At 35.0% G+C, this 15,006-nt stretch overlaps 1 protein-coding gene across 1 annotated transcript; it reads left to right on the plus strand.

Annotated features, from left to right (window-relative positions):
• The first annotated feature begins 2,350 nt into the window (after positions 1–2,350).
• LOC130217799 (protein-glutamine gamma-glutamyltransferase 2-like) lies at positions 2,351–6,591 on the plus strand. The gene is made up of 3 exons (XM_056450002.1): positions 2,351–2,531; positions 2,959–3,095; positions 6,426–6,591. The coding sequence occupies exons 1-3, from the start codon at positions 2,433–2,435 to the stop codon at positions 6,571–6,573; spliced, it is 384 nt and encodes a 127-aa protein (XP_056305977.1). The 5' UTR covers positions 2,351–2,432; the 3' UTR covers positions 6,574–6,591.
• The last annotated feature ends 8,415 nt before the right edge of the window (positions 6,592–15,006 follow it).

Genomic DNA, 15,006 nt, shown 5'->3' on the forward strand with positions numbered 1-15,006 from the left:
AAAACAACTGCTGTGAGGAATTTTCCCTACGTTGTCAGATTGCATCTTCTGCCATTTAAATGAAGCCTCATCATCGCTTAAAACAATATTTTCTCTTTCTTTCAAATATATAACCAACCCAAACAAATATAGTTCACCAAACTGTTTGACACAAACACGTAGCCCTACTGTACTGTCCCACTAACACATCGATTGAATAAGTGTCACAAAGTGAAAATAAAGTGACATTTTGAAATGACAGAAAAAAACAAACCCTTGTAAATACTACACAACACAAACTAACTCAAACAAACTGCTCCCGATTAAAATCAGCATGCAAATCAGCAGCGTATCAGTCACTGACTTTTAGTGGTCATTTTTGTAAATTGCATGACTTGCACACCTGTTCAGTTTCATGCCAGTAATCTGGTTTGCTCTATATTGCGCTGAAGTATTGCGAGTGTGTGTGCATTGAAGAGTCGCTGAACTTACAGCTAGCAGGTCACACACTGTACTTCTGACGGCAGACACGTAAACTAGGAGAACGTTTTTCTCTCGCACTTGAACCACATCTGACAGATTATAACGGCTTTAACACATTTACATTTAGTGATTTAGCAGACGCTTTTATCCAAAGCGACTTACAAATGAGGACAAGGAAGCAATTTACACAACTATAAGAGCAGCAGTGAACAAGCGCTATAGACAAGTTTCAGGTGTGTAAAGTCTAAGAAGCAAAGCATTAGAAAATTTTATTTATTTATTTATTTATTTTTTTTAAGAGGGCACAGTTAGTGGTATAGCCAGAGAGGCAGTTAAGATTAGGAAGGAAAGTGGAGACTAAATAGTTGAGTTTTTAGTTGTTTCTTGAAGACAGCAAGTGACTCTGCTGTTCTGATGCAGTTGGGAGTTCATTCCACCAACTGGGCAGATTGAATGTGAGAGTTCGGGAAAGTGATTTTCCCTCTTAGGGATGGAACCACGAGGCGACGTTCATTCACAGAAGGCAAGTTTCTGGAGGCACATAGATCTGCAGAAGTGAGAGCAGATAACAAGGAGCAAAGCCAGAGGTCGCTTTGTAAGCAAACATCAGAGCTTTAAATTTGATGCGAGCAGCAAACTGGCAGCCAGTGCAAACGGGTGAGAGCGGAGTGACATGTGCTCTTTTGGGTTCATCAAAGACCACTCGTGCTGCTGCGTTCTGAAGCAGCTGAAGAGGTTTGATAGAGTTAGCTGGTAGCCCGGCTAGTAGAGAGTTGCAATAATCCAGTTTGGAGAGAACAAGAGCTTGAACAATGATTTGAGCTGCATGTTCAGATATGAAGGGTCGAACCTTTCTGATTTTATAGAGTGCGAATCTGCAAGATCGAGAAGTTCTAGAAATGTGGTCAGAGAAGTTCAGTTGGTCATCAATCGTTACTCCAAGGCTTTTTACCATTTTGGATGCAGTGATGGTTGCTCCGTCCATCTGGATTGAAAAGTTATGGTGTAGAGTCAGGTTGGCAGAAACTTCAAGCATTTCCGTTTTCGCGAGGTTAAGCTGAAGATGATGATCTTTCATCCAATGTGAAATGTCTGACAGGCAGGCTGAGATGCGAGCTGGAACCGAGGGATCATCAGGGTGAAAAGAGAGGTATAGCTGGGTATCATCAGCATAGCAGTGGTGGGAAAATTCATTTCTGGATGACTGGTTCTAAAGATGCCGTGTAGATAGAGAAGAGAAGTGGCCCAAGAACAGAGCCCTGAGGTACCCCAGTGTTTAGATGCTGTAGGTTGGACACCTCTCCCCTCCAAGACACCCTGAATGACCTGTCAGAGAGGTAAGATCTGAACCATTGAATAACAGTGCCTGCAACGCCCAGTGACTCAAGCGTAGATATCAGGATCTGGTGGTTTACAGTGTCAAAAGCAGCTGATAAATCCAGCAAGATGAGGACAGATGATTTAGAGTCTGCTTTAGCCAAACGCAAGTTCTAAACATTCTACCGGAAGACGCTAGTTGCTATGTCGTCCTCAATGCAACAGCCAAGAAAAAGGTCTATAGTGCCAACAACTGTTAATCACTAGCCTAGAGCACCGGCTGCTGTTAAACATTAGCCTAGAGTGTCATCTGCTGTTAAGCACTAGCCTAGAGCGCCATCTGCTGTTAAACACTAGCCTAGAGTGTCGTCTGCTGTTAAAAACTAGCCTAGAGTTCAGTCTGCTGTTAAACACTAGCCTAGAGCGCCATCTGCTGTTAAACACTAGCATAGAGCTCCATCTGCTGTTAAACAAACAGAGCTCCATCTGCTGTTAGAAACTAGCTAAAAGTGAATTACAATGCATTAATTTTTTCATCACGGCCATAGCAATACTCTAAAAGCTAACCGTGTCATTGTTTTTGTGTTTCAGGTGGTAAAGTAACTCTCCGTCTAGAGTATGCAGAATACAGTAAAGCCATAACTCAGGACAGGATGATCAAACTGGTGGGTTTACTCATCGATGCAGAGACACGGGAATTCTACCGAGCAAAGAAGACCATCGTACTGGATGCCCCTGAAATAATCATCAATGTAAATGTCATCCTGTGATTCACACTGAATTATACACTTCACATTTACAGCATGCTAGCTTGACAAAATCAACATACTGCAGATGTTCACAATAACAAACATGATGTATAGTATTGAGGAAAATCCACCAGTGTTTCTTCCACCCCAAAAAGCACAAACTCTTTGCTCTTTGGTTGCCTAAATTAAGTTAAAATATCATTTTAATTAGTCAAAATGTATCAATTACAATAAGTTACTTTAATGATTTGTTTATTAGAGTGAACAAATGTACAAATTAACTTTATCATTGACTTTAATTCACTGTTGACTAGTCAGTGCTCCAGCTGATTGCACAAGAGAATTAACAAACTGTAAAAGCATATTAATAATCTGAATGAAGGTATGCTTGACTCACAGCTCTAATGAAGTGCGTGCTGGTCTCCAACAGATCCTGGGTGTGCCAAAAGTGGGCCGGAATCTGGTGGCAGACTTAGCGCTGCAGAATCCACTGCCGGAGCCTCTGGAGAACTGCCTGTTCACTATACATGGAGCCAACCTGACGGAGGGCAAACCCATCACTCATGAGTAAGTCATCTGATCAGTAGGGTTCCTGGCCGTGAAACTACATTCCCCATATTTGCCACCGGACATACCTGGTATCATTTCAACTCATCACATGATCAGTTCACAAGACTGATGTCGCACGTGTTCAGTGGTAATGCTTGATTGTTAAAACATACAAGCATGATCAACACACCAATGTTACAAGATGCAAAATACAGGGTTCTCACTCTTTCTTAAACAGCAGACTCAAGAACTTTCAATGATCTTTTATATTTTTAATTAAGCAGCCAACACGGTTCTTATAGTTAACGAAAACGAACGAAAACTAACTTTTAAAATAATTGCCGTAAACTGAAATAAAAATAAAAACGAGTTAAAAAAAACTAGAACTGAAACTATTGTGTACATACAAAACTAACTGAATGTACTAACAAATGTATTTAATAAATAATATTACTGTAAGCCTTTTAGAAGTAACTATAATCCGCGCTGTAGGTGTTTGACCCTTTCGCACCTGTCTGTAGTCCTGCTGCCATTGGCCAGATCGAGCCGGTTCTCCTCCAGTCATCCTCGCTATTGTTGCTCCCGCGACAAAAAACACCCAGTGGACATGACAGCAGCACGGTGACAGCATTAAATACAGACACTGTAAACTATTACTTTAACACATTTGTGTCCAATAATGGGTTTTATTTCCGTATCGCGAACGAATCTTTTAAACCGGATCTTCTAAGTGAACCGGCTGAACTAGTTCACCAAATCAAACTGAATCATTTGAAATGATTCGCGTCTCCAGTAACCACTTATCCACAAACTACTTACTTTTTAACAAGCCTAATACCCCCTCTGACTCTAAATAATCCAATATACACTCTCATTCAGTTATTAGAACAGTAACGTTACATTAAGAAGCGGTGAACCGATAATACTGCGCATGCGTGATTGAGTAAACCAAACAAAGCAGCGCGGGTGAACCGAGGGCTTAAATTAGAGGATCTGGAGAAAAACAAGTTTATTTCATAACAAACAATCATTATGGAATTTAAATCGAATCATTTCAAAAGCGAATCATGCTTCAGTTGTGTTACAAAACTACTGTAAGACTTTTTTCAGATCATGGTGGTGTTTTAACTGACTTAAATTACTATTGCTGACTATTCACCTTATTCTCTGCGTACGAGTGGGCGCAGCCATTTGAATCATTTTGGCTCGAAACTTCCGGTCTCATTCACTTTCATTCATTTTTAAACGTTAAAAACAGCTCGTTTTGCTGCTTGGTGTTGCAAACTGATATTTTCTTATTATATTCTACTTTGTCCGTATTCTAATGTAAACACTTGTTTGTAGAGTAAGTAGTTTGACCGTTTTTTGCCGTTTATTATCCTAGTCATTTCTCCCATATGGCAGCTGAGTCGGAAGTTCTAAAACAATCGCAAAAACGCGCACACTTCCGCATTGAAGAATAAGGTCAATATAATGTTGAGTCCTAAATTATCTGAACTGTCTAACCTCAGAAGCAGCCTTGCACACATATTGTACTTAAGGCTGCTATCTTGTGAGTTTGAGGATGTGTAGATGGTTAAGGTAGATGATAGTGTTCATGTGCTCTCTGAATACATACAGAAAATGTATGACTATGTATGAGTTTTTATAATGCAATATTTATTCTGATGATTTTTAATCTTGCACCTAACAAATATCCTCATTTAGAAAAAATAAAAACTAAAACTATACTGAAACTAATAAAAATTGAACTAAAACGAGTCATTTCAAAAAAAAGTTATAAAAACTAGTAAATCTGCTTCTAAAACTAATTAAAACTAACTGAATTTGAAAACAAAAAGTCAAAACGAAATAGAAACTAAAACTAATGAAAAATCCAAAACTATTATAACCTTGCAGCCCAGCATGCATTTCACTTAAACTCAGTCGGGGTTTCTGCAGGTTTCATCAAGTCAAATTTAAGTCTTTTTAAGATTATTTTAAGACAATTAAGAATGAAATATTAGACTTATACAGGGTTAAACTATTTTCAAATGACCTGCTAATATCATGAGGAATCATAACATTGTTTTTAGTTTTCTTTCTTTGATTAGGGAGTTTTAAAGGGACATTTCCTATAAAAAGCTGTTGTCAATTTTAGCCCTTTGCAATAAAATAAATAAATATAAAGAATAAGGTTTTATTGAGATGTATTGTTGGTGATTGGATAGATGTCGGCCCAACTGAGCAGCCGTTTAAAATGATTTAAGACCTACAACACAATATTTCAGTGAATTTAAGACTTTAAGGTCTAAAATATAGTTTTTAAAATTTAAGACTTTAAGACCCAGCAGACACCTGTTAATATTTACATTAAAATGTGCAATTAATTATGTTTTGAATGACATTAAAAATGAATAAAAAAAAAAACAAAGAACTTTAATAAAATTTGGAATTCAATTCTAGTAATATTCAAATGCGGTTTCTGAAATGTTGATTTATTTGCTTTATTTGTCATAGTTCTTGTACATGATTCAAATTTAAGATTTGTAAATTAAGAATTTCTCCTTTTTTCATTCTGTTTTTGACAGCAGCACAGTACAATCATTGAAATAACACCATAAACTAACTTAATTTCAAATTTAAGACCTGTGTTTGTTTTAAGTACTTTTCAGTCCTGGAATCCATGTCTAAAATTCAAGTACTTTCAAAGAGTGGGAACCCTGAAAAGAACATGTTCAACCTACAAGCTGATTTTTAGAGATAGTCGCTTGCAATTCAATTTTATACATATAATAAAATATTAGACATTTTTACAAAGCAGTGTTTATCTAAAGATTTACAGTTTGTAGTTTGTAAACATTTTAACTTTAAATTTGTAACTTGTATGTTGTGTACATTCTGATATATGTGCTACTTACATATAGTGGTTGACCTCACCCCCAATCCATCCCTCAGACAACCTTGTTTACCTGCAAAATGCAAAACCTGTGCATGCAATAAAACACTCAAGTAAAAGAATGTTAGCGCACTGCTACATTTGGTTAGTGAAGTCACTCATGTGTGATATGTAAAGTTCAGTTTACATATTCCAGATGTTTATAATACATTAAACATTAAAACTAAAATAAAGACTGCGTTTGGCTTGTTCATTTAAATTCCACATACTAAACACAGGAACAAAAAAAAGTTACAGACATGTGTTACAACTCTTCGACACATTTTGTTTTAGATTTTAGACTACAGCATTTTTTCCAGTGATTTTAGAAGATGCCACAATTTCTATCTATTTTTCTCATACAAAATACTCAATTTAAAGAATTGTTAAAGCTGCATGGCATTACCTGTTGGATTTTTTTCCATCTACAGGGTTGGAACAGTCGGTCCTAAAGAATTTGCCATTGCCAAAGTGGAGTTCACACCCAAGCTGCCGGGACAAAGAAAATTAGTAATCGATTTTGCCAGCGATAAACTTCACAACATTGAGAGCTATGAGAATCTGGTCATCTATGAATAAATGAGCTGTTTTTACTTATGCCTGTGATGTCTTGTTATCTGTGACGTTTTAAGTATTATTGCATTTAAAGATTGGCGATATGCACTTAAAAATAATCACAACATTTTATGGTATTTTTTGTGATAAAGACATTAATTACTATAATTCCTATGTATCCACTAAGAGACAAGATAAGTCCTGTATTTTTAGAGAACATTTCCAATTGTTTTTTTAAACAAATAAATGCATTTGGTAACCATAATATTATAATTGGTGGTGGGACCAACTGGGGTATTAGACGCAAATAAGGAGTAAGGACTGGCGAGAGTGTTATGGAATATAATAACGCACACCGAATGTAAAGAAAAAAAAAATTTCGGCATTTCGCGATATGTGTGTGTGGTCCTCTACTGCAGTGTTTCCCAACCCTGTTCCTTAAGGCACACCAACAGTGCATATTTTGGATGTCTCCCTTATCTGACCCATTAACTTGAGGTTTTGGAGTCACTTCTAATGTCCTGATGAGCTGATTCAGGTGTGTTTGATTAGGGAGAGGTTGAAAATGTGTACTGTTGGTGTGCCTTCAGGAACAGGGTTGGGAAACACTGCTCTACTGACAGCCGCCTCTGTGGATATGTGGCAAATATTGCGAAAAGTCCTACATGACGGTAATAGTTTGTCAGTAATGCCACTAATATCTAATATATGTCTTAATTCAATTTCTGTTTAGTTCAGTTATGACTTTAGTCGCATTAAAGTAATCAAAAATCTCTGTTTACATGGTAGACTCTTAATCAGAGTAGTTTTAATCATATTAAAATCGTATTAAAGTATTGTTGCCCATGTAATCATACTCAATGTCTTACACACCATCAGGGCTCTGTGAACTTGCCTTTGCGAAGCAACATTTTCAGTATGTGCGTACATCAAAAGCGAGTTTGGAGGTGTAGGCCTACAGTTCATAATTCATGTTTACTGAATAAACAGTAAACACAAGTACATCTTATTGAACATCCTTTATTTTCATCCCAATTATCATAATAGAACAGTTTCTCAAGCACTATGTGATGCATTTGGAAATAGGAGATGAGCCCCTGGTGTAATGCGCCACCTGGCTTGAGGAACCCGCTCTTAAAGACCTATTATTTGGGTAGCACACATTTTCTGAATGCCTTCTGCAGAATTCATATGTGCCATTTTAATCTAGATTAATTTCGAGATTATTCTAGATTTTTTTATTTTTTTTAATCTAGATTTTAAAAAAATTTATCCATGCCCACCTATAATTATAATGTAATATAAGTTTCATTCATACTATACCCTAGAGCAGTGGTTCTCAAAGTGGGGGTCGGGACCCCCAGAGGGGTCGCGGGACAATGAAGGGGGGGGGGGGGGGTCGCCTGGTGATTTCCAAAAATTTATTTATTTTTATTAAACCATAAGAATTACCATATTTATCCATAACCTACTGAAGAGAAAAAAATAGTCATTTATAGTTACTATATACTACATGGTTACCATATAGTTACTATAGTAGGTTATAGTTGCTAGTTCTATTGGATTGCGACCCCTGGGGTAATTACATTATACTAAAGACACAGCAATAGCAGCAGATTGATTCTATAACACCAGGTTAAACTTTCTGGCACATTAACAGCACTGACATACATAAAAAAAATGTATCGAAGAATAGACTTGGGTCTATTGGTGTGTGTGCGCCATTGCATTATAACCACTGTATTTATAATCACCTCAGAGGATATTGGGGGTCGCGAGTCACTGGCATTATCATTTTGGGGGTCGCAGGCTGAAAAGTTTGGGAACCCCTGCCCTAGAGGGCACCCTAACGTATTTAAACTCCACAGTCATCACAAATGTAAAGACATCAATTATACCTTTAACTGAGAAAAAAGAAGATATTATGGGTTAATGATCAAACATGAAATTAATAAACAATTGTGGCAATGTATAGTTTTTATTTGTGTTCTTCAGGCCATTCCGAATATTTCTATAAGAATAAATATTTGTAACGCAATGCTAATTGACTAATGCAATAAAATAGTATGACTTCTTCCACATTCTGTAATATGAAACTATGTCTGATCTAATAAGTTATTTCAAACGGAGAGTGAAAGGGTTTCATATTTAACAAAACTCTTTCGCTGTAGTAAATGTATTCACTGCACAGATTGTAGGTTTTATTATTAATAACACAAAAAGACCAATTGTCATTATGGGGAGAATTATTATTGCTAAACTGCTAATAATACAATTTCTCCAATTGCATGACGTTTTGGTGCTGGAACACACTACACATTAGCTTTATATTGTGACGCTCACGCAAAATAAAACTAAATTGTTCAGTCCATTTACTTCTGAATCTTCAATTTATGTCCTTTTTTCCCTTTTTTTCAAACTTTACATGTCTCTACTGTCAGATTAAGCTGCCAATGCTGCTGCATTTGAATGTCTGCAACAGTAATACGCTTATGCTGACATTCCCAAACAGAAATATGACACATGGAAATATATGTAAATTGCTTATATGACATACAATCTCATATTTGGATTTCACATATTTAACATGTCATATATGCAACGTATATTTTTAAAATATTGCAAAAATTTACATATGTTTAACTTCAACTGAATAAAAGATATACAGGTATGTCCATATTAGTGCTGTTATTATACTGGAATTTCTAACTTTGGTATGACACCTTGAAAAATATTGATATTCGATACCATTTTCTATACCATGAGGACAAAAATAAATAAATAAACAACATTAAAAGTATACAATTTTAGATTTTTTTTAAATATAAACAAGGCTAGAATATCAGAATGATGAACATTGTCAATATTCTCTAACCAAATCTTACTTTCTGATTAAAAAAAAAAACAATGTTATCCTCATATTACCATTAATAAATGTTATTAAATAGATCAGAGCTAACACAGACATAAGCCTACATGTATTTTTATTAACTGATTCAAAAATGTATAAATACTTTAGCATATCTAATGCATATTGTTTACCATATTCAGGGTTCCTACACATTTTTACCACTAAAATTCCAAGTTTTGGTGCTGGTACATTCTCATTTTCAGCACCAAAAAGCAAGGACAAAAAAACTTTAAAAAATGTTAACTATATCAGTCTCAAATGCCACTTCCATTTCAACTACTTCTACATGTGTACACTATCGTGACTGGACAGGGAATTGATAATTTTTACTGTGAACATGGAGAATAATTCAACTTCACAAACAGAAGTGTGGTTGGAACAGACAGCCTTTGATTTACAAGCCAGATGTGCATTTCTCATGTTAGAAATACACTATTTGAATACTGCATCAATGCAAAACTGCTCATAAAGTACTAGACTCTCCAATAAGTCATAAATCTGGATCTGAAATCTGAAGCGGCTGGAGTGAAGCTTGCATCTGCTAATATTTCGTTGGATGAACACAGAACTTATTAAAATTTAAGTTAACTTTATCAAACATCCTAAAATTTCTGTTTTTGAAGAGCTGAAAAATGGCGACTTGGGATCTAACAAACGCTTCAACATGCTTACCATCAGTTCTCACAGTGAACTCCAGCTCGTGCAGCAATGTACCTACTTATTTCATCGCCATCGCTCTCAGCATCAACATGTTTCTTGGTCTTCCAGCAAATGCTTACGTTCTTTGGTTGAGCATGAAGGAGATGATTCAAGGACAGACCAATGAAATCTTCTTCTTTAACACAGCACTTTCTGAAGTCTTCTTCTGCGTCACCTATGTGTTTATCATACAGTACTATCTATTTAACTGTACTTATTGCATAATTGGAATGTACTTCCCAGGAATTGTGCTATTGGTGGGTCGATCTCTGTTTCAGAGCTGCATCTGTGTGGAGCGTTACGTAGCAGTTCTCCATCCCGTGACTTTCCTTAAGCTCAAACCCATGAAATACAGGATCTCTTTCTCGGTCTTTGGGTGGATTCTGGTCATCGGCTCAAGCTTGATTGTGTCAGTGAGCATCAGTCAACTTTATAAGCTACTTCTGGCAGAGCTTGTTGGTTTTTTGTGCATTAAAGTGTTCAGCTGCTTGATGGTGCTGAAGGCTCTGAAGCGTCCTGGACCAGGAGAAAACATCAACAAGAAAGAGGGGGTCAATCAAGAGAAACTCAAGGCTTTTCAGATCATTCGGGTTGTGTTGGTGACTGCGGTGTTCATGCATGGCCCTATGATTATTTCTCTTGTGCTTTACTATTTCACAGATTCAGAGAGGTTTTATTTGATTTGGTCTGTGGCTTCATGCTTAGGACTGACGTCAGGGTTTGTGCAGCCTCTCCTCTATCTCAGAAGACTTGGCAAACTCTCTTTTTGTTAGAGCAATTTGTAAATTTTGACATCTTAAAAACAGAGTAATAGTATTTTTCTTGTAACATAATATTAAAAGGAAAATTTTACACAAAAATGTAATTTGTCACTATTCACCATGCTTTTAAAAGTTCAAACCTGCATCTCAATATATTTAAGAAAATGCTAGGGGTCGAAGAAACATCAGACCCCTCTGGATTTTTGTACAGACAAAATAAATATATATAAACTTCAAATATAAACAGATGAACTAGAACAAGTTTCAGTGTTTCCTCTAGGATTTTTCCAGCTGTGGCGGCAGGCCTTTTTTACACAGATCTACCAACTACCTGTGGCGTTATTTCAACGACAAATGTCGTGAGCGCAGTATTACAAGATCGCATTCGCATTTATGTAATAGCCTACGAGCATGCGAATCTCTTTGCTTGCACGCCGATTTCCTCTGCCTGTGCACAAAACTTCTTGCACGCCCCCTCAAATATACGCTGTTCAAGCGCAGATCTTCTTGTGCGCTCTTAAATAAACGCTGCTGAAGTGCGATTTATTGCGTTTATGTAACAAGTATGTCTCCCACATTTATTTGATTTGCAAGGAATATTTATGAATGTCTCCAATAGACCTACAGAGCGATATTAATGTGTCCTGAAGTAAAGTGAAATGCATCACGCACCTGTCAGTCAGCCAGTCAGCAGATAACCTTAAAGGGTAAACAAATAACGCACGGCACTACTACAGTTACAGAAAAGTTCACGCTGTTATAATTCACTTACTTTTGAATACGCTTTGTTGCGATTATCACCCGCTATTAAAAAAAACTCGAGCTGTAATGTAGCCATGGAGGGATCAATTTTGGCGTGGCGTCCCACCATGGAAGAATGAATGTAGCAGAAAGCATGCGTTTTATTGGTTAACTGAAACAACAAGACTTTTCAAAGAGTTTAAGACACCATATTTGTGGAAAAAGCTACCTATAGACTGATGCACAATGTAAATGTCTACATTTATTTATTTATGTAGCAGACGCTTTTATCCAAAGTGAGTTAAGTCTTTAAATCAAATGTCTATATAAGCTCACTGATCTCAATTTTCTCTGATGAAGTAGTGTTTAAGAAATAAAGTAGGGCTGGCCCGATAAAGGATATTATATCGAATCGCATTAAAATTTACGTCAATAACAATGATAAGCTCTGGACTTTTTTTTCTCTATATTGATCTAAGAGCCAATCACACAGCAGAAATGTGCAACAATGGGAATCTAGAAGTGTGTTGATATTAGAGATGTACTGATTTTTCGACCACCGGAAATTTATCAGCTGAAAATATGTTATGCCATTTAGGGGACGCTCAAATTTTTGTGGCTTCAGTCATTGTTGGGGTACTCTTAAATCTGGAAGCATTAACAACTTATTGTTATTATTCAATATGGAAAACAATCATCAAGATTGCATTTTTGCCGTATCACCCAGCCCTAAGATGAAGCAAACCTTCTCACATTGAATAAAGAGTGCCTGCTGTTACAGGTAGAGGATTTTTCTTTATGTCAGAGCAAGGAAAAACAAATGTATTTACATGAAGAAATGTTGCTATAACATTTACATTTTAGCACATGTCATATATTGTAATATAGCGTTTCATGTTATCAGCCTTACAGACCACCGCAGTCTGAGTGCATATAAGCACATTAGCTTTGTATTGTGACGCTCATGCAAAATAAAACTAAATTGTTCAGTCCATTTACTTCTGAATCTTCAATTTATGTCCTTTTTTCCATTTTTTTTCAAACTTTACATGTTTCTACTGTCAGATTGAGCTGCCAATGCTGCTGCATTTGAATGTCTGCAACAGTAATACGCTTATGCTGACATTCCCAAACAGAAATATGACACATGGAAATATATGTAAATTGCTTATATGACATACAATCTCATATTTGGATTTCACATATTTAACATGTCATATATGCAACATATATTTTAAAATATTGCAAAAATTTACATATGTTTAACTAAAACGAGTGTTTTTTGATTTTCGTTTTAAAATTATAAAACGAAAATTGAAATTCAACGCATTTTTTGATTTTGTTTTTGAATTTTAAAACAAAAAAATAAAACGACTCATTTTTCGTTTTCATGATGAAAAACGGAAAAAACTAAATTCAAAAATGAGTTGATTTTCATTTTTTATTGTGAATAACAAAAACTAAAATCACCAGAAAACAAAAACGAATAAAGACTTGTTTTTTTATATTCCGAAACCAGATAGGCAGATGCATTTACGATGACGCAATTCTGTCACACACAGGCTAGTCTACTATAGGCTATTATTTTTTTCCACTTAATAATGTTATAAAAAGGTATTTTCTTGTTATAACTCTATTTTGTTAAGACATATTTTCCTCATTAAGACAAAATATTTCTCATATAAGGGCTGGTTATAGGCTACATATTTTTAGTTAGCATGTTTTAAATGAAACAACCTTTATTTTACATTACATGCAAGCATTAGGTTAATTTACTGAACACTTTTCTGAAAAGAAACCTTTAATATTGTTAAAACCTTAATACTTCCACTTCCCGAAGTTTTACCACGAATCATTTCAAGTGAGGGAGGCATTAACACATTTGTTGTTACGCAGATTTCAATAAATCATAATATTTAAAAAAAAATTAACAATTAATTTTATCTGAAAGAAACATGCTGCACAAACACCCTGATAACCATCCATGTCTTCTAAAAACAGACTATCACTAAGCTTGCAATGAGTTGTGTGTGGGTCTATGCATGATTTCATATAGCCATGTGCAAATATAGCAGCAGATTTTTAATACATAAATTGAAATTATTAATATATATATATTATATATATATATATATATATTATATATATATATATATATATATATATATATAAAAAACAGAGAGAGATGAGCAATGATTCAAATGAATGTCCAATGTTATTGTCACTCCTGAAGTGGAAGTGATTTTAACAATAAACTTTATTTTCAGAAAACTGTTTTATATATCCGGCTTCAATGAGGAAAATATGTATTAACAAAATCCTGTTATCACAAGAAATTACCTTTTAAACATTATAAAAAAAATAATAGCCTATAGTAGGCTAGCCTGTGTGTGACAGCATTGTGTCATCGTAAATGCGTCTGCCTATCTGGTTTTTATTCATTTTATTCATTTTATTCATTATTCAAGTCTTTATTCGTTTTTGTTTTCTGGTGATTTTAGTTTTTGTTATTCAAAATAAAAAATTAAAACTCATTTTTGAATTTAGTTTTTCCGTTTTTTTTTTTCCGAGTCGTTTTTTGATTTTTCGTTTTAAAATTCAAAAACAAAAATCAAAAAATGCTTTGAATTTCAATTTTCGTTTTTTAATTTTAAAACGAAAATCAAAAAACGACTCGTTTTTCATTTTCAATATGTTTCTAAAATGAAAATTCAATGACCAAAAGATACACTGACCGTCCATATTAGTGCTGTTATTATACTGGAATTTCTAACTTTGGTATGACACCTTGAAAAATATTGATATTCGATACTATTTTCTATACCACGAGGACAAAAAAAAAACCCACAACATTAAAAGTATACAGTTTTAGATTTTTAAAAAATATAAACAAGGCTAGAATATTAGAATGATGAACATTGTCAATATTCTCTAACCAAATCTTACTTTCTGATAAAAAAAAACAACAATGTTATCCTCATATTACCATTAATAAATGTTATTAAATAGATCAGAGCTAACACAGACATAAGCCTACATGTATTATTATTAACTGATTCAAAACTCTATAAATACTTTAGCATATCTAATGCATATTGCTCTGTGTGCGTTGACCAGCACGCTAAAACATCTCAAGGATAAATTACTGAATTTTTGATATTGCATTATAAAAACGTTAAGCACCCCAGTACATAAAGCAATGTTTTTACTGTTTTTGATATTTCCTTGTCAGCTAAAACTATAATAACTCTGAGGGAGATTATCTATATTAACTTTATAAGGAGATTTGAAGGGTAACACCAGTATTGATACTGACCAACAGCAAAATCAAATTGTTTTTAATAT

This window comes from Danio aesculapii, chromosome 23 (assembly GCF_903798145.1).
Source record: "Danio aesculapii chromosome 23, fDanAes4.1, whole genome shotgun sequence".
In the NCBI taxonomy this organism is placed as follows: Eukaryota; Metazoa; Chordata; class Actinopteri; order Cypriniformes; family Danionidae; genus Danio; species Danio aesculapii.

Bases quoted from the DNA above. Each gene is read 5' to 3' on its own strand.
- LOC130217799 (XM_056450002.1), top strand. From the start codon at position 2,433: ATGATCAAACTGGTGGGTTTACTCATCGATGCAGAGACACGGGAATTC. The intron at 2,532-2,958 runs GTAAATGTCATC...GGTCTCCAACAG, and splicing joins CCCCTGAAATAATCATCAAT to ATCCTGGGTGTGCCAAAAGT. The intron at 3,096-6,425 runs GTAAGTCATCTG...TTCCATCTACAG, and splicing joins GGCAAACCCATCACTCATGA to GGTTGGAACAGTCGGTCCTA.